This window comes from Hippocampus zosterae, chromosome 7 (genome assembly GCF_025434085.1).
Source record: "Hippocampus zosterae strain Florida chromosome 7, ASM2543408v3, whole genome shotgun sequence".
Taxonomy (NCBI): Eukaryota; Metazoa; Chordata; class Actinopteri; order Syngnathiformes; family Syngnathidae; genus Hippocampus; species Hippocampus zosterae.
Genome location: NC_067457.1, coordinates 26392401 through 26415713, shown reverse-complemented (window position 1 = coordinate 26415713; position 23313 = coordinate 26392401). Strand labels below are relative to the sequence as shown.

The 23313-nt window shown below is 55.1% G+C and overlaps 3 protein-coding genes across 3 annotated transcripts; all 3 read right to left on the bottom strand.

Annotated features, from left to right (window-relative positions):
* Nucleotides 1-342: 342 nt before the first annotated feature.
* LOC127603697 (trypsin-like) lies at nt 343-1924 on the bottom strand. The gene is made up of 5 exons (XM_052070224.1): nt 1803-1924; nt 1270-1426; nt 942-1195; nt 616-752; nt 343-539 (listed from the first exon to the last, which is right to left on the bottom strand). Exons 1-5 carry the CDS (start codon nt 1882-1884, stop codon nt 390-392), a joined length of 780 nt encoding a protein of 259 aa, XP_051926184.1. The 5' UTR covers nt 1885-1924; the 3' UTR covers nt 343-389.
* A 557-nt stretch (nt 1925-2481) lies between these two features.
* kmt2ba (lysine (K)-specific methyltransferase 2Ba) lies at nt 2482-21307 on the bottom strand. The gene is made up of 38 exons (XM_052070072.1): nt 20584-21307; nt 17488-18877; nt 17244-17410; nt 17085-17165; nt 16787-16943; nt 15425-15710; nt 15132-15193; nt 14782-15006; nt 14595-14686; nt 12794-12898; nt 12476-12589; nt 12254-12400; nt 12078-12170; nt 11871-11988; nt 11610-11735; nt 11335-11525; nt 11163-11264; nt 10979-11077; nt 10210-10286; nt 10020-10129; nt 9860-9939; nt 9635-9769; nt 9349-9507; nt 9126-9243; nt 8938-9016; nt 8709-8860; nt 8470-8634; nt 7163-8274; nt 6258-7093; nt 5927-6034; nt 5571-5666; nt 5400-5494; nt 5017-5142; nt 4639-4891; nt 4454-4564; nt 4301-4384; nt 4089-4218; nt 2482-3565 (listed from the first exon to the last, which is right to left on the bottom strand). The coding sequence occupies exons 1-38, from the start codon at nt 20884-20886 to the stop codon at nt 3290-3292; spliced, it is 8160 nt and encodes a 2719-aa protein (XP_051926032.1). The 5' UTR covers nt 20887-21307; the 3' UTR covers nt 2482-3289.
* Nucleotides 21308-21452: 145 nt separating this feature from the next.
* On the bottom strand, nt 21453-23302 carry LOC127603693 (gastrula zinc finger protein XlCGF17.1-like). The gene is made up of 5 exons (XM_052070216.1): nt 23240-23302; nt 22932-23012; nt 22551-22669; nt 22314-22457; nt 21453-22221 (listed from the first exon to the last, which is right to left on the bottom strand). The coding sequence occupies exons 1-5, from the start codon at nt 23268-23270 to the stop codon at nt 21757-21759; spliced, it is 840 nt and encodes a 279-aa protein (XP_051926176.1). The 5' UTR covers nt 23271-23302; the 3' UTR covers nt 21453-21756.
* Nucleotides 23303-23313: the final 11 nt, after the last annotated feature.

Below are 23313 nucleotides of genomic sequence, written 5' to 3'. Positions count from 1 at the left end.
AATGGGACAGGAGAAGTGAATCAATCATGTTTTTTTTTTCCATCAGTGGATGCTACAGCTTCTTTCGGATTTTGCTTGTCGCCGACGTGTGCGCATTTTGAGCATGACGCCTCTGAAAGGACACTTTGATTCTGTCAAGCTGCTTTCAAGAGCAAAGCGTAGGAAGGAAAAGTGGTTAGGATTGGGCGACTGTCCGTGTTTTGGATGTTATGCGTTGCGTTTAGGATTTGACTTTCCGATTTCTGATTCGGTTCCGTTAAGCGCTTCGTGACGGCTGCAGCTGTTGTGAAAGCGCTCTAGAAATGAGGATGTATTGTCCATTGTACACATTGAAGGCAAACATTGGAAATCCTTGCGTTTATTGCATAAACGAGTTCTTGGTCAATGACTCAGTGACTCCTCATGACGTTGTTGATCCAGCTGTTGTAACGACACACGCGGGCGTACACGCTGGGGTGTCCCTTCATGGCGCAGTCATAGCCCCAGGAGACCACGCCCTGAAGCTCGCCGTTGCACACCAGAGGACCGCCGGAGTCTCCCTGCGGACGCGCGTAGCGCGGAGCGCATTGAGCAACCCGTTCCGCGTTTTCCGTGTTTCGAGTGACGCGGGCGTACCTGGCAGCTGCTGGCGCCGCCGTGCATGAAGCCGGAGCAGAGCATGTTCTGCGTGAAGAGGTGCGGGTACGCGTTCTGGCATATCCTGTCGTCAATGATGGGCTGCCTCAAACACTGAAGTCTGTCGGGGAAGTTGTCTGAGGGAGAGTCGAGCGACACAAATCATTCCCGAATCGACACGAAAAGCCCTCGACTCGCTTCAACGTGCTTCCTCGGCACCAAGGGCGGACTAGAAAAGCGCTACTTTTGTCCGAGATCGCGGCCGAGAAATCGGGGACTTTGTTCACCGTTCGGCATGTACACGGAGCCCGCGAACGGCCACTTACTGCCATTGGCGGCCATGTTGCCCCAGCCGGACACCAGGCAGTTCTCGTCGGCGAAGGTGCAACGCGAGGGCAGCGGCACGGTGCGGACGTAGTTGTTGAGGGCGGCCGGGCGGCTCAGCTTGATCAACATGATGTCGTTGTCCAGGTTACGGCTGTTGTACTGCGGGTGCTTGACCAGCGCGGCCGAGTCGATCCACTGCTCCGTGCCCTCGTTCGCCGCGATGTTGTGCTCGCCCAGACGCACCTGGATGCGACTGCCAAAAGGCGGTTTCGGTCGACGGCCGGCGGTTTGGTTGGCTTCCTCGATTTACGAAGCCTTTGTACTTACGACTTGTAGCAGTGGGCCGCGGAGACCACCCACTGGCTGGAGATGAGGGAACCGCCGCAGAAGTGGTAGCCGGCGTTCAGAGACACCTGATAAGGGACCGAGTGGCGGGGGCACTCGTAGCCCCCGACGATCTTATCGTCCTGCTCGGCAGCGACAACTGGCAAACGGGCACACGAGGCTTACCGATATTTGTGCTTTTCAAATGAAGGAAAAAAAGCCCCTATGTGCATAATATGAATACCGCATTGATAGAAAATAGAACACATCCCCCGACGGAGACTCAAATCACTTTGATTACAGTACTACAAACATTAGTGACATATCTAGCAAATGAATTCGCAATCGGGCTGCTATCAGCTCTATTTTGACATTGGAACACAGACCCCCCAAAAAATCCCTAAACTACTTGGATACCTTAAAAATGGACACTCGTGGAATAAAAAGGGAGTACTGACAAAAGCAATGAGATAATTCTGTGAAAAGCCACTCAAACTATTCGTGTGTATGCAGAGCACAATGTGAAAGATTCTTACGCGCTGCTCCGAGCAAAGCCAGCAGAATCAGGAACTTCATGGTGACGTGTGTGCGCGCACGTTGATGTCTGAAAAGCAGCATGCGCTGGACTCGTAATTATATCCACGCGCGCTCTCCATAAGGCCATTCTCAAGGTCGGCATGAGGTGGGTGGGGGGGCGCAAAAAAACGGTCATCTGGGAAAACAAGCATATGGCTGAAAAGACCTTGAGTCGTATCAACAGTGGCCTGACGCTATCTGCAGGTGTCAGCTCCAAGAAGCTTGGCGCTTATATAATTGAGAAGGAAAACAGCAGGGGGGTTTGGGGATGCAAATTAGGGTTAATAATTTAACAAAAAAACAGCAGCAATTTGTGAGAGATGCTTTTCATTGGACGGTGACGATAGTCATTTTTAATATTCAGAAAAAAATAAAACACTGATGTCCGGATTAAAGTAAAAGTACGCCTTTCCAAATGTAAACATGCCTCTTGAAATGAGTACTTTTACTTTTCAAGCGAGCACAAAGAGCAACATGACAAGCACGTGGGTGCAAAAGTATCGTGTACGTACTGCGTTGTAAATTTGCCTTCTCTTGTGGGTGTGTGTATGTATTTATATTTGTACACACGGAGAATATTTGCTCTTTTGCCCATCATGACTGATTCTGCATGGAAAAAAAAGCCAACTTGAGCACAAATTTAACTTGGAACATGTAAAAGGTTTATTGAACATAAATAACAAAGAAAATGCGGGTAGAAAAATATGTAACAGGTTTGGAAAGACCTTTTATACAACTATGTACAAAGCACAAAGGCGAATATGCCACTCGCGCCGGCCTCCGAACGTGGGGAAAACAAAGGTGTCAAAAAGCAGAGTCTTTGGACAAAAACAGCAACGGCGGTCGTTCAACTACAAAGTGGGGTTAAATCAAAATGTCAGTAATTAATGTCGAGTTACGTCTTGGAACGTCGAGGGACAAAATGTTTCAATCTGAGGTAGCACACGCGGCGGAAACACTGATGTGGCTGCAAATGTCACCCGCTTCCAAAGTCAAAGTCCCATTTGAAGCCCGCCTTCCGATGGGATTCGAGAAACATTCTTCCGATACGCAAAACAGACCAACCCCGCGGAGGGACAGTGCAAAAAGTCTTTCCCCTTAAAACACAGCAAATGAACAAGAAGAGTGCGGGATAAAAGTCGCCTTTCTGAGAGCACGGTTAAAACTATTTCAACTCTACCGGCACCGCGGTCAAGAAACGCAGACCCGCGAACACAACCTAATCAATAAATACTCCATTTCCCTGCGAGAAAACAAACAAAACGGAGGCGGAATGGGCAAAGAGAACATCTCTTGGCCTTGTGCACATTCTAGAAACAGTCTGCGATTGACTTATGGCTCCGTCGGTCCAGATTCCAGCCGGGGGACGGCACACCAAAGTCCGCTCGTGGTTGTAAAACGCGACTCTACGGATGCGCCGGCGGCGGGCCATTCGTACCTGGGGCGGCTAGTTGAGGTAGCGGCGGCAGCGCCGCGCGCCGCAGTTGCAGCGCAGCTTGCTCTCGTCGTCCTCGATGGGGAACTTGTAGTCGTACGTCAGCTCCTCGCCGCGGTAGATCTTGCGCAGGGCGAAGATGACGATGTGCTTGCGGCCGTCCACGTTGATGACGCGCGAGTAGCAGTTGGGCTCGCACGAGTGGTTGATGAAGCGCGCCGCGTTGCCCTGCATGGTGGCGTCCACCACGTCAAAGTCGTCGATGCGGAACATGTAGCAGCCGATGCCCTGGGGAAAGCGCCGCAACGTCAGCGCCGCGGGGGCCTCCGAAGGCCTCCGAAGGCCGCCGTCCGTGTCGCAAACCATTCGGGAGTTAAAAGGTTGCCGTCCTTCAGGCAAGCGGCTCCCAAGTGGCATTGCTCCACATTGGTCCAAAAAAGCATTTCATCACCAACCTTGTCGTGCCATTTCCAAATGGCATTTTTTGAAGTCTTAAAATGATTAAAAATGGTAACTTTTTTTTTGTAAAGCTTAACTCTCCAAATTTGATTTTTTTTTTATTTCACTTTGAATTTCCATCATTCTCCCCAATGTGATTTCTTTTAGGAGAGATTGATTTTCACTTTTTGAATCAAAGTGTCAGCTATAGCGATTTATTTTTCCCAAAATCCAGAATCTCCAAATCAATTTGGTGACGATCCTACTCGATATGTGATTTAGTTTGAAAGGGCAGAGTCCCGAGTTTAGCGACTTTTTTTTCTCGATGCGCGTGAAGCAAACGGCGGCCGGGCGTGTTCTCGGATCGACTCACTTTGCCGTCGTAATACTTCTCCCGCTTATCGGTCAGCACCGAGCGGATGACCGCGCCCGAGTACTCGATGACCATTTCTCCCGCTTCGATGTTCCTCTTGCAGAAAAGCCCTCGGCCGTGAATGAGGGACCTGCGGGAAAAGCCGGGCGGGCGGGTTGACGGCGGGCGAGTCCAACCGACGGCGAGACTTTGTTTGCTTGCGCACGCGTCACCTGTAAGCGCCGACGGCTTCCTTGGAAGTCTTCTCCAGGTGTCGAAACCTCATAGCCATGGGAAGCTCGCTGCTGGTGGCGCGCCTGGCGGACGAGTTGGCCGGCGAGCCGTGAGGCCGAGGCCATTGCGTGGACGGCGTTCGGCGAACTGACCTGGAAGACTTGAGCGGAAAGTCGTCGTCCTCCTCCTCGTAGGCGCCGAGCGAGTCGGGGAGAGCGCGGTGCTGCGATGCCAGGAAGTCGAACATGTCGAATGTGGCTTTCCTGTTCACACCACGCAAAAGACGTTCAAATGCCAGCACGTTAGTCCGAGGAGAGAGCGGAGCGGCGCGGCGCACCGCGTGTAGACTTCGCCGCGGGCGCAGCCGCTGGGGTTGAGCGGCAGCTCCTCCTCGCCGCCGTCGCATCGGTGGAAGCGGAAGCGGTGGCTCTTGCAGTCGCCGGCGCCGCGCAGCTGCTCCAGCAGGAAGATGACGGCGTCGTGCACCACGCCCAGCACCCGCGGCCCGCTCATGCCGCCCAAGGGAAGCTGCCCCAGGCGGAAGGCCGCCCGCGCCTCCTGGACGTTGTCGATCACGGCGCGCCAAGCCGCTGGTGGGTGGGGGGGGAGAAAGGTTGAAGCTTCCTCCCTCTTCCGCGTGATCAAAGTCAGCCAAAGCTCAATGGTCGGACGCATGTCAAGATTCTCCCCAGCGGCGTGCGGCAAACATTCTTACCCTCGATGCTGTCAGCTTTGACGCTGAAGCCGTCCTCGCTGGTGATCTCAAAACGCAGGTGAGGCTGGTTCATGCAGATCCTCTTCTTGTGTTTGGGCAAAGGGGCTTCGTCTTCCGAGCTATAACCTAAAAAGTTCAACTGCTGTTCATTGTGCTCTTGACTCATCTTTACGTATCGACAAGCCCCATCAAATGATGGCCAAAGTCATCATTTTCATTTTGATTTTCGCCTTAAAGCTCTCCAGCTACACCCTCGGTGAAACCCGTTGTTCAATTACAGCCCGGAAATCAAAGTGTCAATACCTACGATCGGAAGGCGGTTCACCTTTTTTGTGTCAATTAATGTCGGAGGCCGACAACATTCTGCCGTTAAAAGAACCAACCTGCGAGCGGCCCCCATTCGGCCAAGTCTGCGTGACGAGCGCTGACCCACTTGTGCGCGCTCGCCCGACAGCCGACACTCTCCACGTCGTGAGGTCTGAGCGCAACACACAACACAACGGAAATAAAAACTTTCTTTCTTTTTTTTTTAAATGCGTTCACGACGAGCCGACCTCGGGGACATCGGCAGGGGCGGCGCCGTCGTTCTCAAATTCTCCTTGTCCACGTCGGGAACATCTTTTACAGGCTGCATTTTTATTTTGACGCGTCTGCGGAAACAAACCAGAGTCGGCGGTTGAGTTTGGCCGGCCATTTTGCACCCGATGCCAACGGCGCCACCATTCTGTCGGTAAGTGAACTTGCAAAGACTAAAACCAATCACGCCATTTCTATCTGCACCTTAGCACAGCGCCCGCAAAAAGGGGCTCCTGTACTTTCCTTGATGCAGGGAGGGCATTTTACGTCTTGGGAAATGGCACCAAAGTGCGACAGAGGCGGGACGCCGTCCGCAGGTCAGCAATGCACTTACTTCTCCCGGCTTGAAAGGAATCGTCGGCGCCCGGCGCCCATTTTCAAATTGCGGGACGCAATTGGATGGTCCGAAAGGCCGGCAGCCACGTCGGGCCTTTGCTGCGTCCTGTGTGGAGGCAGACAAATACTTGTGTCACAATTTTGGGGCATCCGTCGCCGCGTGAAACGATCCTTGCGCATCAAATATTACAGCGCTCATTCACACCACATTGATGTCATTTTATCTGAGAGGTCAAATGAGAATGAGAATGAGCGCTTCCTATTTGCAACAATGGTTCTTTGCGCGCGGCGTCGGTATCGGCGCTTTGAGTCGTGACGGCGGCACCGACCTGGACTGGCGATGGTCTCCGTGATCGCCGGAGGGCTCGTTCAGGACGTCCATCTTGGCTCTCTTCCTCCTCTGAGGGACGGCGGTCGGGAGCTTGACGCGCACCTCGGGTTCAGGCAGGGGTGCGGGTGTCGTCTGCGGCCCGCCGGCCGGCGCGCCGCTCTCGACGCTCGGGGACTCCGCGCCGGCCGGCCGACGAGGGGCGTCTCGAGATTGAGACGACGGCGGCGGCGGCGGCGCCGGGGGGTTGCCGTCCCTCAGGATGATGGGCGCGGTCCTCGGGGCGTCACGTTGGGATTCCAGCGATCTGCTGAGAATGGCTTGAGCCGTTTCGGCCTCGGACAGCGCCGAGGCGGGATTTCGCTGCACGGTGACGGCCGGCGGGGGACTCGCCACACGTCTGATGGGCACCACTCGGTAGACGATTTTGCCGTTTGGCGCCGGAGCCGAGGAGACGGCGGCGGGCGAAGGTTTGACCGCGACGCGAGGGAGGGGTCGCCTCAAGGCCTGGCCGCCCTTATGGAGCATCCTGGCAATTTGGCTTATCTTGCTGTAAGTGGGAGAGCTGCTGTTGAGCGCTTGGTAAGTGTTGCTTCGGGGGTTCTTCAAGAGGATTTGACCCTGACTGTTGACGAGGAGCACCTGGGGGGTCGGCGCAACGGCGGGGGCCGCGGCCACGACGGGCCGGGGAGGCCGCTCCGACGACGACAACGCCGCCGCCGCCGCGGCGGGCTTGTCCGGGCTGACGGTGACGGCGGCGGGTTGGACGTTTAAAGCGTTGACCCCGTTGAAGAGAAGGGGCGCGGCGACGGCAGAAAGCGTCGCCGCGTTGACGACCTGCAGCGCGGCGGGGGGCGGCGACGCCGTCGCCACGTTGACGACAGACAGCGGCGCCGCGTTGATGACCTGAAGCGCGGCGGGGGGCGGCGACACCGTGACCTTCCGCTGGTGCAGAGGGAGGCCCTGCTCGGTCATCAAGCGCTTCATTTTGGCGGTGTGGCGCGCGTTTTTCACCAGGATTCTTTTCATTGGCGGGTGCGACGCGTTTCGGGGCTCGGGAGAATAGTCGGGGTCCTTGTCGTCATCTTTGAAGCCTTCGGCGGATCCCGCCGACGACGCTTCGTCCTTGTCGTCGGCTGGGGCGTTACCGGGGCGCGCCAGAGAGACATCTTGGGGGGCCGCGCGACTCCCGCCGGCCACTTCGACAGACGCCTCCTGGGCCCAGGCGGCACCGTCGACCGGCACCTCCTCGCTTTGCACCACATCGAAATCGTCAAGGAAAACGGGGGGCGAGTGAGCCTCCGTTAACCGGCCCGCCGCGCTCGTACCGTGTTCCGCCGCCTGGGTGGACTCCAACCTCCTGAGCGCGACCGTCGGCCGCTTCGTGGGCGAGCCGACGCCGGCGTGAATTTGTCCCGCTTCGTCGGGCCCCTCGCCGCGGTCGCTGTCGGAGCCGTCGTCGGCGCCGTCCAACTGCGGAATGGACGGCGCCGGGGGCGGGGCCGAGGTCCGCGCCAGGCCGCGGGCGGCCTCGCGCACCACGCTGCGCCGAAGCGCGACGCCGCGGTGTTCGTCCTCGGAATCCGGCTCCGGGATTTCCACATCCGGCAACGCGTTCCGGGTCGGCGGGGTGTCGTCAAACTCCAGCTCGGCGTCGAGAACCGAGGCGTCCAAGGCGTCGTCGGGAGCGACCGAGATCCCGATCGGGGTCGCCGCCGCCGCCCCGTCCTCCGTCTCGGACGACGCCAAGGAGCGTTGGGGAGCCTCGAAGCGGCCGCCCCGGCGAGGCGAAAAGCCGCCGGAAGCCGTTTGAGGCGGGGAGCCCCAGCCCGGCGAGAGCGAGTCCGATCGCGACAGGGGAGGAGAGGTCGGCGCAAAGTTGCCCAAGTGAGCGCAGCGGGGGCGGACGGGGCCGCCGTCGGTCGGGGAGGGACTGCGGCGGCTCCTGCGACGGCGGCGGCGGCTGCCCTCCAGGTCACGCAGAGTGACCATGTGATGCGATTTGGAGGATGCCGAACCTGAAAACAACAACGTGGTTGGCCGACTTAAGGGCTTCAACCGTGCGCCCATCGTGTCCCCAAATCATGAGAAAAGCAAGTCCTGCCCCGGACTTACTGCGTCACGTTTCTTTTTGCTATTTCGGATCATTTTCCAGTTCCTCTCGGCCGCCTTGAGAAAAGCGCGCGCAACGCCGACGGCCCGCCGTTGCCTACCTGGTGATGGGAGGGGTCGGGAAGATCCCGCCGCGGGCCTCCTGGTCTGCGAGAAGCCGTGGTGCTTGTGTCCGGGCGAGCAACTGTGCACTTTGGAGGGGGGCGATGGAGTGGCAGAACAAAGCGGGCTGGACGAGCCGCCGAGACTGTCCAGAGTCTCCGCATCTGGGGGGGGAGGGGCATTTAGGGCATCTGGACGCCATCCAAGAGTCATAGCGCAAAGTAAAAGGGACTCTTACCTTGGTGGACGATGGTTTGATTCTCCTCTTGATCGCACTTGCCGAGGGGCCGGTGGTCCTCGCCGGGCAGGGGGCTACTGACTTCGGTCACCTTGCAGGTGTACTTGCAGCGTCTGCGCGGATCCACGGTGCTCCAGTAGAAGCGAGAGCACCTGCGCAAAAACGGTACGAGAAAGGCGTTTCTCGTCTTCAACGCCGTCAAGTTGCCATCCGGCGGAGGGCGGCTTACTGGTATCCGACGGGGTATAACATCCTTCCGTTTGATGAGATTTCTGACAACACGCCCAGTTTGTGGATTTGCAGAGAGCCTAAAAAGACAAAGAACAACGGGAGTCCCGATAGGATGAAAGTATGCCGACAACCGCGGCGCTGTGGCTTGCGCGGCCGCGCGACCAAAGAATATGCCAAGAAGCGCACCGATGGTCATCTGAATGGATTCGGGTTCCAGGCCTGTGAGGAACTTCCTCTTCAGGGTGATCCCTTCAAAGTCAACGTAGACTCGCCGGGACACCTCAAATGCCTCCCCTGACACGGTCTGAAGAAGAAGAAGAAGAGTTCAAAAAAGATTTTCAACCTCAAACCATTCGTAAGAGTAAGTAGTAGATTGTGCCCCCCCCCCCCCACACACACACACACACACCGCCACAGTGACGAGATCCGTGTGCTTGTAGCAGTAGACCTTGCGGTCCCGCTGGAACACGCAGTCGTGGGCCCGCGCGCACATGAAGTGGAAGTTACTCTGGCAGGTGGAGAGGCAGCAGCCCACCGTGGCCCCCGACAGGCCGCAGCGGTCGCAACGCTAACCAAAGACCACAAATCCATGTCATCAAAGCGTGCAATTCTCTCGGCAATAACCAGGACAAGGCGCGACTCTCTCTCCCTTTGCGGCAAGCGATGGGCAAGCCATCGGCGTTGTTCCGGCGTACCAGGTGGCGGCCCCTGTAGACGGCGGTGTGGACTTGGTGGAGGGCGCCGTTGTTCTCGTACACTTCGGCAGACCAAATGCAACAGTTGATGTGGGCCCACTCGTTCTGGCCCAGGTACAGCAGTCGTCCGCCGTCCTGTCAAGACAAAAGGGGGGAAATAATCCAAAGAAAGAAAGAATGCAATCTTTGCGTCAATTTCAATGCGCCGCCGCAGCTTCTGCCTACTCTGGGTGCAGAGTCGCCACACTGCTGGCACAATGCGCACTGTCGGCCATCTTGGAAAGCGTCCACGTTGCTCATCACACCTGCGTTGGATAAGAGCCTTTTGTTTCGAGTGAGCGCGCGCGCGGGGACCCACCCCCCCCCCGTCCAACACAGTCCAAACCTTTCCCCGCCACCGTCCCTCTGCCGTCCCTCTGCTGATATGTCCTCTGCATCCACTGCGCGTAGCTGTGTTCCTTGGACGGCGGGATGACCGCTTCGGGGAGCATTCCGCTGCGGAGCGGAATAAAGCGTGTTGCCAGATTGCGCGGGAGGAGCCAACGTGGCGGCCAGCGAGTGCGGCCTCGGCTTACCATGGCGGGTCCTCCGAAAATGACCTCAACTTGTTTTGGTGGTGTGGAGGAAGCCAGCTGAATACTTGCACCATCAACTGTGGGAACGAGGCAAGCGTTATGGAACGTTCACCTTTCAATGCGTCGCGTACAAATACTCGACTGTGGGGCTGCCCGTCGAGAATAAAACCAAATGGCAATGGGGAAAAATGTCAAATCTTTCATGGGCCTGAAATGGAATTCTTCAGCCCTAACTTGGGAGGCTCGGCCGGGTTCAGATCCAGGCCCACATTGAAGCCGTACCACCATTCTGAAACACTTTTGCAGAAACGCACACATCGGCGGGCTCTCGTGTCAACCCCCCAGCCCCCCCCCCCCCCCAAAAAAAAGTCAGTAGCGTTGCACATAGTCTAGTTGGATGCACAGATGAACAATGGCGCCAGCTCCCAATTTACGGGACCAACGATTACTTGTCAAGTTGTACACGCACTGGCGACGGGGGTGGGGGGTTTTTGTGTTTGATGGCCATGCGCCACGCACAGTACGCACTGGAAAGTACGTGAAGTGCTGCCTCCATGAGTGAAAATGCCTTCACTGTCTTTGTGGGCTCTTGCAGTTTAGCTCCGGCAAGTCGAAGCTGCTCTCGTCGCACCCAACAAAAAGCAGACTTGCCATTGGCTCAGCATTTGGGTTGTAATTCTTAGTCTCTTCTAGTCTGGGGGTATTTCGACAAAGCATGTCCCCATGTTATTAGGACACCCGCAGCATGATTGGAAGGTGGGAAGATTACTTTGGCATAGTGTTCCCTGGCGCAAACGGTGGGCTTTGTGTCCGCTTCCTCCTTGAGCCACTTTCTCATCACCGAAACGACATCGGCGTGGAACGCTTTCTGAGTGGGCGAAGAGAGCGCAGAGGGGTCAGAGTTGCGAGCGTACACGCGCGTCATCGTCGGTGGCCGGCGCGCTCATACTCACGATGGATGAGTAAGCGCCCCCTTTTAACTTCCTGTCCATGGCTTGGAGATCGCACGGCGGCGCCGCTTCCCCGGCGAGCTCCGTCTTTTGGGTTTCCCGACACTAAAAGACAGGCGCCGGCTAAATGCAAGGATCGGGCAGCGAAGCTCCCGGAGCCGGGCCGCACGCCTACCGCCGGACAGCGCGCCAGGTGCCGAGTGGCGGCGGAGGCCAGGAGGCCCGCCAGCACCTCTTGCAGGCCAAATAGCAGTCGGCCCTGCAGGCGTTCCCTGAGGCTGCCGTCGTCGCCGGCGCGCCGACGGCAGGGGGAGCAGGTGAAGTCGGCATCGTGCGCTCGACTGGACAGCAGCCCCTTCAGCTCTTCTGCAACAAGAGCAAACCAAGCAAGCGTCAAGGCACCACGCGGACCTGTGACCGGCGGGGGATTCTTCTGACGCCACAACTCACCCGAAAGGCCCTCGCAGCCGTAATGCACCCAGTGTTTGCATTTCACACACTGAATCATCCGCGCCCGCTGGCCGCCGTCGTCGTCGTCGTCGTCGTAGCACTTGTTGCAAACCGTGCAGAATTGACCTGCACGTGCGGCGCACATCAAACGTGAGTCAGAGCGGATCGGCCCGCGGTCCAAACGGTGAGCGATTGCATTCGTGGGTTTTAAATCGCTTCACGTCATTTGCCGTCTGTAAAACGCGCTTTCGAGCGGCTCACCTTTTTGGTGAAGAACGGCGCAGTCGGGGCAAAAGTTCTCGGCGTGGTTCCAGGCCACCTCCCACGACTTTCCGGGCGTGACTCCGCAGCTTTTGCAGCGGATGCACGTCATGCAGAGCTTGAAAAGCGGACAGGCGTTGTTGCAAAATGTCAATGGAAGGAGGACTTCAAATTTGCCGGCTTTGATAAATGCGTCCGGACTCCTACCCACGGTAGGCTGCAGTTCATCGGCTTCGGGTACGTCGGTCCCAAGCAGGACGGATGGTAGGAGGTTTGGCAGCCCCTGCATTGCAACACGGGCTGCGGAGACACCTCGCTCAGTCGATACCGGCAGGCGGAGCGGAACGGAACGCGCGCGGCCAGAGGCCAGTCGGCTTGGGCACCTTGGACAGCTTGCTCCTGCGCCCGCACACGTGACAGAACTTGCAGCGTCTGCAGCACCAATTCTCCTGGTTTGCCCCCGCGGGTCGCTCCTCGGCAGAGAGGCAGAAGCTGTGGAAGGCCTCGCAGCATATCTGACAGTAGACCATCTGAGAGGGAACGAAGGCACAAAATGAATTGGGGAGAACGCCCACCCGACGGGGGCCGCCTTTCGGGCCGTTTACCTCGTGTCGTCCTTTGCTGGCGCATAACAGACAAACGGGCTGCGGCGTGGTGGGGACGGACGTGAGCACGCTGAGGCCCCCCATTAGCCACACGTTTTGAATGGCGCAGTCCTCCTGGCGGATGAGAGGCAATTCAAGTCGGGAGAAATATTTCGGCTGGCTCTCTGGAACGCCCGCCTGCAGGGGTTTGCCGTTCTGAATTGCCTCATTTACATCAAGCGGTGATGGTTCCCAAACATATATCGGCCTCCCCGCATCTGCGCGGGTTCATCCATTTGATGAGCCCCGGTCATCTGAAAGGCAAACGGCCGGGCCTACCTTGAAATCCACCCGGATCTTTGTCTTGTCGAGCAGCGGGCCCTTCTGGGGAAATCCGTTGGGGAACCCCACGGGGGCACCGAGCGATGAGCCCTCGGCGGCGTTCTGGGAAGGAAGGACACAGCTGGGGTCAGTTCCCGCCGGCCTTTGCAGCCCCATCCCCTCTGGTCCATCTCGGCCGTCATCCCGGGCGCCGCCCGCTCCGTCGGCGGCGAGCTCTCGCGGCTGCGACAACGCATCCCCTCCAAAGCGCAACGTGGTCGCGACCTCCGTCAGAGCCGGGGGCGACGAGGGCGACGAGGGCGACGAGGGCTCGGGACTTCCTCGGGGGGGCGGCGGCGATTCGCTTTTGCGCCGGCGTGACGCGGCGCGCGCCGCAGACGGAGGCAAGGGATGCAGTCGCAAGACGAGCACACGTGAACGGGGCAGCGTTTCAAGCTGGTTCCGCGTTACGAGCTGCGGCGCTACGGCATGCGGTGCGCGCGGCTCGCGGGGCCGCCTCAATTTGGGGGGTTGCGATCGTTTACGGCCCGAGTCCGGGCGCCGGGGCGACCGCAGGTGAGGATCGGGGAGCCGGTACAAGTGTACTCGGAGCTCCCGCTGCAGTTTGGCCGGGGGGCTTCCGGGCGGGCCGGGGCAGGGGAACGCATCGCCGGGCGCCGCCTCTTCCGTCTTCTGCCATTCCTGCGGAGGAGGGGACTGCCTAAGCCAACCAGCCATACAGGTTCCAAAAGCGACACTTGCATAGAGGCGGGCGCATGCGACGGCGGCGACGGACAAAGGAAGGAGCCCCGTTGTCGGAACGCGGTGTTAGCCAGGGTGAGGAAGAGCCACACGAGAATGGCCAGAGGCATGCTTCTTTTCATGTCCACGTCTTGATAACCCGAGTGCGCGCGCTTTGGACGGAACAGACAACATGACAGAATACACACACACACACTTTCCGACTGGGGACAGCGTCCGCTTTCTGTCCAACCCAAATCCCATCAAAACGTGTTTTTCAGATCCGCATCTATCTGACGCACTTTCGCTTCGTCGAGAGTCTCGATGGCATTCGGCATTCGCGAGAAAGGGGTTTTGGAAGGCGAACGCGGATTAGTTGTGATTTGCATTTGCCGATATAGCGACCAATCGCAACAAGTAAGACGTTGGTATTTAGCCCCTATAGGGAGTAACGACAAACTATCGATTTGCTATTTAAAACGGGATTCAAAATGGATGCTTGCAAACGTTACTTGTAAACACTATGAGCCTCGAATCTGCCGAAGACGAGTCCGGACATCCCAGAATTTATTTTTTTCCACGGATTTGGAACGATCTGAAATGGGTCCATTTTGACTGGGGAAAAAAAGCGGAAAAATCTCATCCCCGCTAATGTGCTTTCCTACAATCCAGATCGACACCCACCCCCCAGACTTGCAAGTGAAATGTGTCAAAATACCCCCGATCAAGACATATTTGCAACAAAAAGGCATATTCAAAGCATCTACATTTGAGAACAAACAAGTAAAAGCAGAGGGGGGGGAAAGGGTTAGCAAGGCTCAACGATGAAAATCTACATCTACTTTCCCTAAAGTATCTAATCCCAGCACATTTTACATTGGGAGACAAAATGAGAAGAGAGGCCTGGGAAGGAAATTACTTGGAAGTTGTTGTCCTGGGGGGAATTTGTCAGACTTGGCATTAAATTATATCAGACCAAGAGCAAGAAGTAGTCGTAAGTAAACCACATTCCAAATAATTTACCCCAGGAGTCGAAAGGAGCTAACATGAGAAGAAAGACGCTTGCAGGCAACATTACCTTGTTGGCTCTTGGTCGGCTTCCTTTGGAAAACGGCCGCCGCTGCTTCACCGCCTCCACGGGGACGTTCTCACGTACGGACAGTCCAAGATCTCAAAAAGAACAACATGGTTCCGTCGTTGGGTTTTGTTTTCGGTTGTTGTTGTTTTTTGAAGGGGGTGGAGGGTGCACCGAGGTTGTCATCTACCTTGCTGAGCAGCCATTTTCTTCTCCTTGAAGTCTTCCCTCTCTTCCTCTGGTTCCTCGTCCGAGTCCGACTTCAGCAGATTGCTGAAGGAGCGCGGCGTGATGTCGCGCAAAGAATGCTTGCGGATTTTAGTCGGCGCCGAGGACAGCTTCGCGCTCGACCCCCTCGCGCCCCAGTTGCCGTCATCGCCGCTTGGCGCGGGTCTCGAAAACTGCCTGGCCCGCACTGACAAAATGGAGGCGGATGAGTGACGATCACTCGCGTTATTTTGCTTCGTGTGACACCGGCATTGCCGACCAATTTCTCTGCCTACCATCCGGAGCTAGGAATATACTTTTAACAATACATACCTTGAAATTGTTTGACGATGCGCTCCGTCTTTGCGGTCTCAATTCTCTCACACCTCCTGTATCTGTTGAAAATACGGCACAAAATGTCTCCGTCTTTTTTTAATTTTTTTTTAACAAATGGAAAAGAGTTACTTTTGTATAAACTAGCATGTTCATGGCATTTTATATGCATCGTTTCACACTCTGGGGTAGCCCTCGCGAGCGCCACCAAGTGAGAAGAAGCAAAAAAAGAAAGGAGGAGGAGGGGGGGGCAGTGACTGCCTGCTGTGATGGACACCACCATATTTGCTTACATGCAACACTGTCGCCTCTTGTTGGGCCCGCCGAACTTGGTCTTGTCGCGACAGTTGGCGCACCTGGCGCAGTCGCTGTCCACCAGGCAGCCTCTGCACGTACCGCAGCGCCGCGAGCGCACGCCGCCGGGCCTGTAGCGGCTCAAGATCTTGCGCTTTTTGAACTTGCGGCCGCGCCGCCACCCGCGCGGCCGCCGTTGCTTCTGCTGCTCTTGAAGGAGTTCCTGGGAGACCGGCCGCTCGGCCCCGCCTCCATCAGAGATGTCGTCGTCGTCGTCTGCGACATCTGCGAGCGGCAGAGGGAGCGGATGGACGGGAGCTCAAAATGGCGTTCAACGCATTTCAAAGGCATCGTGGGGTACGTTCCGGCCGGCGGCTTTTATGTATGACTAAGGGGGAGGTCGCATTCTTTCACAAGAACATTAACAATGTCGGATGTCAATTTGTATGAAATAAAAATTATAATAAATCACTCGGATGATTGGTTCACATAACACACAGCAAAGTACGTGGCATTGATGGACTCTTATGTAGAAAAGAACAGAGGCGTTTCTTTGCCCAGGCTCGAGGTCTGCGGCATTTTATTCGCATTCAAAATGGCACCTGCGCAGATGCATATTCCTGAAAATTTTGCCACTCTTACTTTGGATGCGCGAGATAGCATACCTTGAAAAATCGAGCTTCTCGTCATGTAATAGTTGCTCATTTTGGAGGGCGCGGGCCATCTTTTCTCACACGGCGCATGCCAACTTTGCGCTTTCCATTTCTGTGTCTTTCCTGTCCTGTCGTCGGCGCGGATGATCAAATGGAATAGGGTTTGGCGGCCAGATCCGTGCCGATTTTAGCGCAGGCCTCTTTAATGCGGTGCAAGTTTGTCTCTAGGTGTGCTTCAGGGCAGCGAGCCTAACGGTCAAACAGCACTTTCTCACCTCATACAGAGTGATGGCCGATCGACCAGTGCTGGGTAAAGCTTTCCAACAGCGGTGGCTAATCTGTGTGTGACAAAAGATATTTTTGCTGGCAAATAATTGACGTACAACTACATTGAGCGTACAAGGCACGGTTTGTCTTTTTGGGATTGGTGATTTTTTTTGGTGGGGGGGTTTAAGGGGTGGTGGGGTGGGTTTATACTTTATTGTTGCTACAAGTGCACTGTGATGTACTAAGGTGAAGATATTTTTGATGCCGTCTCAACTGCCCTCTACTGATTTGTCTACTCGTTGTCATCTACATGGTTTGTGTCACAAGTGGGGATATCGGGCGGGACTGAAAATGCTTGAGCACCGGGAATGCACTTTTTTGGGAGGGGGGGGCCTGTCTCATGTGCCGCGTAAAAGAGCAACACGTGTGCATGGGGCGTACCTTCCATGGCGGGGGAAACGGCGATGCCCTCCCTCTCGTGCAGCGGAAGGGCACTGAGGCGGGGAATGTCGTCGGGCACGGTGGCCCGCGGCTGGCCCAGGGCGACCGCCGCCGCCCGACAAACGTGCTTGATCCGGGGGCCGCCCAGAGGCTGCTCCTGTCATCCAAAATCACGTTGACAACAATTTCAAGTGAGCGAACCCACGTGCCGTCGTTTCTTTTGGTTTCCATCGTTGGCTACAAATGCAACCAATGGAAGCACTTGAAAGTTTCCTCCAGAGTCAAATGTGCTTCTTACCTGAGGATGCAGTTTGGCGGAGCGGTTGACTCTCCTTTTCCTTCGCCCGCTCACTGTGGCGCGAGTGTCGCTCGAGCTCAACTGTGTCATAGGTAAAAGTGGCAATGAGGACACATTTAGCGCACGTGCGTTGGTGTAGCAAGAGAACGGGGTGCACACCTGCGACAATTTGAACTGCTTCTGCTGGTCAATCTTGATGAGCTGCACTTTGGCTTTCTTGAGCAGGTGCAGCATCCTCTTGTTGGCTCCACTCAGGGCCAGCGCGCGGTGCCCGGCCGCGCCCGCGTCCGGCGCCGCAGGACGAGCCTCGCCGCTCCCCGCGGCCTCTGCGCGGACGTAAATGGGGACGCTTGGGTAGGCGCGCGATGTCGCCGAGGGGGAAAAGGAAACCGACTGCGCTTACCGTTCCCGTCGGTGACTCCCGGGGATGCTTGCGAAGACGTCTTGGCGTCGCTGTTGACGAACACGGCGAGCCTCCTCACGACTCCGGGAGAGTCCATCTCCTCCACGGTCAGTTTGGCCTTGCGGCGCCGCCTCCTCTTTTTCGCGGCCACGTGGCCCCGGCCCGGACGAGAGGCGTCATCGTCTTCGAGCCGCACGGCGTAATGGCCTCTCTTCTTCTCTGCCAGCTTCAAGGTCAGCCTCTTGAGTTTCTTGTAGAAGTCCAGGTGACTGCTGCCGTGAATTGCTCCGAGGGGGCGCTTGGCCGGGGGAGACGACTCCTCGGCCGCGTCGGGCGCGGCGTCTCCCTCCAACTTGGCATCGCAAAGGGAGTCTTGCGAAGATGCGCCGGTCTTCTCCTCCTCTTTCGGGTGACTCTTCGGCCATGAAGACAAGTGGCCTTTGGGGAAGGGCGCCGCGGCCTCGTCCAAGAACCTCTTGGGCGTCTTGATGACGCGGGACGCGCGCGCAGTCGTCACAGTCGAGGAGTCGCGCTGTTCCACGAGAGAGCTGGCTTGGAGGTCCGGGGCAGCAGTGGGCCCGGGGTCCGTGACGTAGGTGTAAAACACGTGCTTGATGCGCTTCCTTTTGCGGATTGCGGTGGTGGCGGGCGTGGCGTTTTTCACCTTCTTCCGCTTGCCATATAAGCACTTGCGAGAGTGTCGTTTGTACACGCGGTGCTCGGGTAACACGGGCGACAGCGGTGGCGACGGCGGTGGCAAAGACAAGCCCTCTAGCGGCATTGCCGCTTCCGGCCCGCTCTGCGCGCCAGCCTCCGCGCCAATCTCCGGGGACGCGGCCACGTCCTTTGCCGCCTTTTTCCTCCGGCCGCGCTGCAGGGACGCCGCCGACAGCCTGGCCCGCTTGGCGGGCCTCGGCGGTGAGGCGGCACCTGGCATTTTGACCGCCGTTGCGAGCGCCCGCCCCGCACTCTCGGCTGCCGGAACTTCCTCGCTTGGTTCTGCTTCACCGACCCCGGCCCGGATGCCTTTTGACGTTGCGCCTTGCCCTTGAAAAATCTCCGTCGGCGCCTCTTTGACTTTCATTCGTCTGCCTTTCACGCCAAGCCATTCTTTTTTCAAGCGCCGCGGGACAAGTGTGCCAATCGGCCCTTCTTTGGAATTCGGTGGTAAAATGGCGTCAGATAGCCCATCCTCTTCTTTGGCGCCCTGCGATACAATCTTCCCAATCGGTGTTGCTTCGGGGGTCTTGAGTAACGTTGATTTGGTTGCGGGAGTTGGCGTCACATCGTCGGAACGCTGCGCAACTTCAGAAGGCTGTGCAACTTTGGGGGGCTTCAACTTGCTGGATAAATGAGCAGTGGATGTGGCAAAACCATCCAAGTTTTCCTCCTGAAGAAAAAACACAAGGATCCGTTTAAGATGGATTAGTTTGTGTTCCGATTTCAATCATTCTACCTTGTGGGGAGAAAAAGACTTTTGACCATTTTTCCGAGTTTCATTTTTTCTTTTACTTTGCCAGCAGGGAGAAAATTTAAGTCAACCGCTCGGATGTCGGTCCGCGTGACATCAATGCTTTGTTCAAATCAAGTGATGCCATGACTCTTACCTATAAGACAAGATAAAATAAGATAAGATACCCTTGAGTAAATACAGTGGTACTCTAATCAATACAATACATGCTGATTTGTATAGCGCTTTCACAACAGTGGCAGCTGTAACAAAGTGCTTAACAAAACAGTTAACATCAAGTAAAATAATAAACAACACATAACATAAAACACGGACAGTCATGCAGTTCTAACCACTTTTCCATCACACGCTTTGTTGTTTGAAGCGGTTTCAGACAAAACTCGCATTGATCCAACACTTCAAACAAATATTGCAACAAACGTTGCATCGACATCAGGAGACCGACAATATAACAAAACTCACGCGTATCTATTATACTGTGTATCCGACGTGTAACGACGACGAAGGTTACTGTGGAGATGCATTGGGTTTGCCGCCATCTTGTGGCGGTTTGAAGAAAAAAAAGCATCACTCCAATAGATGCCCAGTTTTTCAGTGAACCGCAAACAATCTGGGATAACGGCACGATAACTCCTCTAGAACATGAATTAACCCACCCCCCTCCCCCCCGAGAACGCCAGCGTTTTCCACCACTGCGGCCCAAAACGGGGTCAATTGATCGCCAAGAGTAAAACGTTGAAAGCCTCTTCATCGGTCATCCATCGGGCGGGCACACATTTTACGGCCAAAACGCCTTTTACATTGGCTTTTGTTCATGTTATCAATGAGATTTTGTTTTACTAGTGTTAGTGCAGTACAGTCGTCTGACAAATACATGTTATTTGTGAGCCAAAATCGTTTGCGGACTTAATAAAAAATTATACTTTTTTATTTATAAATATGCGCGCATTTAAAAATCCGCGACGCACCGAACCGCGAAATAGCGAGGGACCACTGTCGTGCAAAAAACTATTAGTAAGTCAGAGTTGTTGCACTCGTGCACTGAAATGTATTGCGTGGACTTTAAAGTGGATAGGAGGCTGTTTGAGAAGGATATCGGGTAGTATGAAATAATAAAAATAAACATTCCAGCTGGATATCCAAAAGCTCAGAGTGTTTTCCGTCCTGCAGTCAGCTGACAGCTCCAACGTGGGAAGTATGATGACCAACTTGCCACTGTGACGTTTTCGGCACGAAAAATGAGCAAATCCCCAAAACGAATTAAAGCCATTGCGTGCCCTTTTATTTCAGCCCACGAGCTGGCCAAAGTTGACTACACGGCGCTCGTTTCCATCAACAACTGGCGCTAGCCGCCAAAGTTTTCGCCTCGTGCCGCTCGGAAGGACACCGATGTTTGTGAAAAACCAGCCAATGTGGACTACAAACGAACACTTAATCCCCGCACAAGCACCGGAACCAAGCGTTCGTCCGCGTAAGACGCCGAAGCTAAAGCTACTTTGCCGCTAACGTATAAAGGGGCTTCCACCTCCTTTGTAATTCCTCAACAAGTGCACCCAAGCGCCATTTGTCACGACTGATCCAAGCGAGACATATTGTTGACAAGACGCTCGGGTTGGCTCGCTCACCTCTTCGCTCGACTCGAAGCCCACTTCCGTCCGCCGCGCATGTTTCTCGGCCAGCCCGAGCAGACGCAGCAAGGCCGGGTCGTCGCTCCACGCCAGGCCGATGTTGACGGGCCTCGGCCCTCCGCCGGACGACTCGCCGTCATCCGAGCACAGCCTTCCGCGTTTGCTTCGCTTGCCCAGACGCAGGCGGCCGACGCGGCTCGCGCACGGCCGGCCCGGGAAGCGAGCTCGGGCGGCTGTCTGGCCGCCCGAAGCCACCGCGACGTTGGCGGACGACGACTTTCCGCCTCTCGGCGCCGCCATTTTTGAGCACGACGACAGCAAGAGTGAAAAGACCGCGGGCGCGCCGCCTGCCGAGCTGCGCGGACGCGAACACGAACAGGCAAGATGGATCTGGACCGCTCTCGGCGAGAAGGCGCCAGATAGGAAGGAAGCACAAGTGCATCATGGGAAAAAACTACTCCTCGCTGCTCCGTTTGTGTTGTTGGCGTGCACCACTTTCGTTTATTACTACTTTCGCAACGTTTTAAAACGTATAAATAATCCATGTCACCAACTATAATTTGTCAATATTAACTTGAATACAATTGGCCAGTTGACACAACAAAAACCTGGTTCGGAGCCATTACAGTCTGATCATTTTATCATTGCGCATACGTTTCCTGATGTTAATTTTGTGGTTTTATGCTAGGAAACATTTATGCTGCAGCTCGTTGAATCGTTTTTTTTTTCATTTTTTTTTTCAAAACAAATATTCCATCCTATGTATAAATACAATAACATAACTCAATCCAAGCATGTGGAAAAATGACACTTGATAGAATCAACAATATTAAAAAGAAACATTTAGGAGAGTACAAACTTTAAAATGAAATCAACATGAATATTTTGTGTTTATTGAAGACAATTTTTCATATTAACCGAAAGCACTGATCATTCAAATATGTTTTTTTAACAAAAAATCATTTTGGGGAAAAAAATATAATAATTAAAAAGCAATTGCAAATGCTTGTATTTCACAATAACCCCCCACCACCCTTCTTCTGAAGGCTTTAAAACAACTCCAATGGGTGCTGATGAGGAAAAAGCTTGCCATTGAGTGTAAAAGTGAAAAAAAGGCTGCGGCACTGAAAACAAACAATCCTTATGTACAGGCTGGCATTTATGCCGTGGTCAGCACTTCTTGTGAGCCAAAGAAGATGGTGGCTGTGCTGGGTGCTGGCTCCTCTTGTGTGCTCTCAGGGCGTCAATGGACGGGAACACCAGATCGCAGTCATCTTCAGGACACGGAATCCTCAACTCTTTGTCCTCTTCATTGTCTTTGTTGACATCGTCGTCCTCAACCCTCTTCTTCTTATCGCGGACCTTGGTGGTCTTGGTTTGCAGGTTGCGTTTAACAGTGGGCTGCATTACAGCGCCGTCGACCCTGTCTTGGTGATTCCTCAGCGCCTCGTCGGTGAGGAAGTGGCGCCAGCAGATGGAGCAGAGGCGCCCGCCACTTTGTGCCGCCGACACCACGTCCTTATCGTGCTCTTCGATACAGTGCAAGTGAAAGTCCATGAGGCTGCGACAGCGCACGCCACAGTCCCTGCAGCGCCACACGCCTTCCACGCAGCCCGTCCGTTTGTGCCTGTAGAGCTGTGACCACACAGTCAGTCAGGAAGACTGCGGATGTGTCTGAAATCAAACCCCCCCCCCACCCCCGTTTATCACGGGTTCGTTTCCCTCACCCCACTAAAGTTGGTAAAGACTTTGGAGCAGGAGGAGCAGACGGGGATGTCGTCGGCCTGGTGATGGAGCCCACTGTGCACCTTAAGCTCCTCCGGCGAACCAAAAAGCCTATCGCACTTATAACACGAGAACAGCGTGTGGTTCTGCGGAAAGATTTAAAAAAATGTTGACCGACAGCCCCAGCCTGACATGGCCTACAGGCTCGGTGGAGACTAACGAATGTTGATCAGAGCAACCTGCATCAAATGCCTGCTGTACTGCTCTGGGTGAGTCCTCCGCATGTGGTTCTCTCTGGTCTTAGCGGACCGAAATGTGATGAGACATTGTGGACAGTGCGGATCGTCATAGTCCTCTCCTGCATCGCAACCACAAAGAATTACAGGGTGGATGCTTTATGCACATACATTACTCACAAAAAAACGGGCCAGTCAAGGAAAACACAAGTTTCGACGAAAAGACAACATAACACTTCATGTCCACCCCTTATATTAAATTGACATACATTTTGTTCTGTTCTTTTCTAGTGACCATATTTGTAAGCGGTGCATTTGAGCTGCTGTCAGTTAAGCAGACATCTTACGGGTGTGCAGCTGGGACGTCGCTGAAGATTCACTCACCACATTTCATCTCTGGGTCGGTCTTGCTCATGTTGGTGCCCGCGATGACGTCGTCGACTTTCATCAAGTCTATGTCTTTATCTACAACAATACAAAACGTCAGATTGTCACGACAATAGACGGTTACGCTTGGTTTAAAAAAAACGGGAGGACAACGGAGACAGCGAAACGGTCATGGTATATATTTTTTTTCAATTGAACTCTTTCTGTCTCTTAGTCACCACGCAGCGTTCATTCGACCGCTACTAAATAGGGCCAACTCTGACATTTGAATATATTATGAGTAAAAAAGAAATTGATTTGCTTACCCCTGAAACTACGGCGCCAAGTGTCGTTCATCCGGGTCACGTGACAAGCAGTCTCGTCAAATCGTGTCGCACAC

What these genes read in the sequence shown, in the direction of transcription:
- LOC127603697 (XM_052070224.1), bottom strand. Translation starts at nt 1,884, where the DNA reads ATGCTGCTTTTCAGACATCAACGTGCGCGCACACACGTCACCATGAAG. An exon ending in GCGGCCCACTGCTACAAGTC is followed by an intron (nt 1,196 to 1,269) that starts GTAAGTACAAAG and finishes GCCTTTTGGCAG; the next exon opens with TCGCATCCAGGTGCGTCTGG. An exon ending in GCGGCGCCAGCAGCTGCCAG is followed by an intron (nt 540 to 615) that starts GTACGCCCGCGT and finishes GCGCGTCCGCAG; the next exon opens with GGAGACTCCGGCGGTCCTCT.
- kmt2ba (XM_052070072.1), bottom strand. Translation starts at nt 20,886, where the DNA reads ATGGCGGCGCCGAGAGGCGGAAAGTCGTCGTCCGCCAACGTCGCGGTG. An exon ending in CGTTTCCCCCGCCATGGAAG is followed by an intron (nt 15,711 to 16,786) that starts GTACGCCCCATG and finishes TGCCGCTCGCAG; the next exon opens with ATGTCGCAGACGACGACGAC. An exon ending in ATCCATTCAGATGACCATCG is followed by an intron (nt 9,017 to 9,125) that starts GTGCGCTTCTTG and finishes TTGTCTTTTTAG; the next exon opens with GCTCTCTGCAAATCCACAAA.
- LOC127603693 (XM_052070216.1), bottom strand. Translation starts at nt 23,270, where the DNA reads ATGAACGACACTTGGCGCCGTAGTTTCAGGG. An exon ending in TTGGCGCCGTAGTTTCAGGG is followed by an intron (nt 23,013 to 23,239) that starts GTAAGCAAATCA and finishes GTATTGTTGTAG; the next exon opens with ATAAAGACATAGACTTGATG. An exon ending in TCTTTACCAACTTTAGTGGG is followed by an intron (nt 22,222 to 22,313) that starts GTGAGGGAAACG and finishes GTGTGGTCACAG; the next exon opens with CTCTACAGGCACAAACGGAC.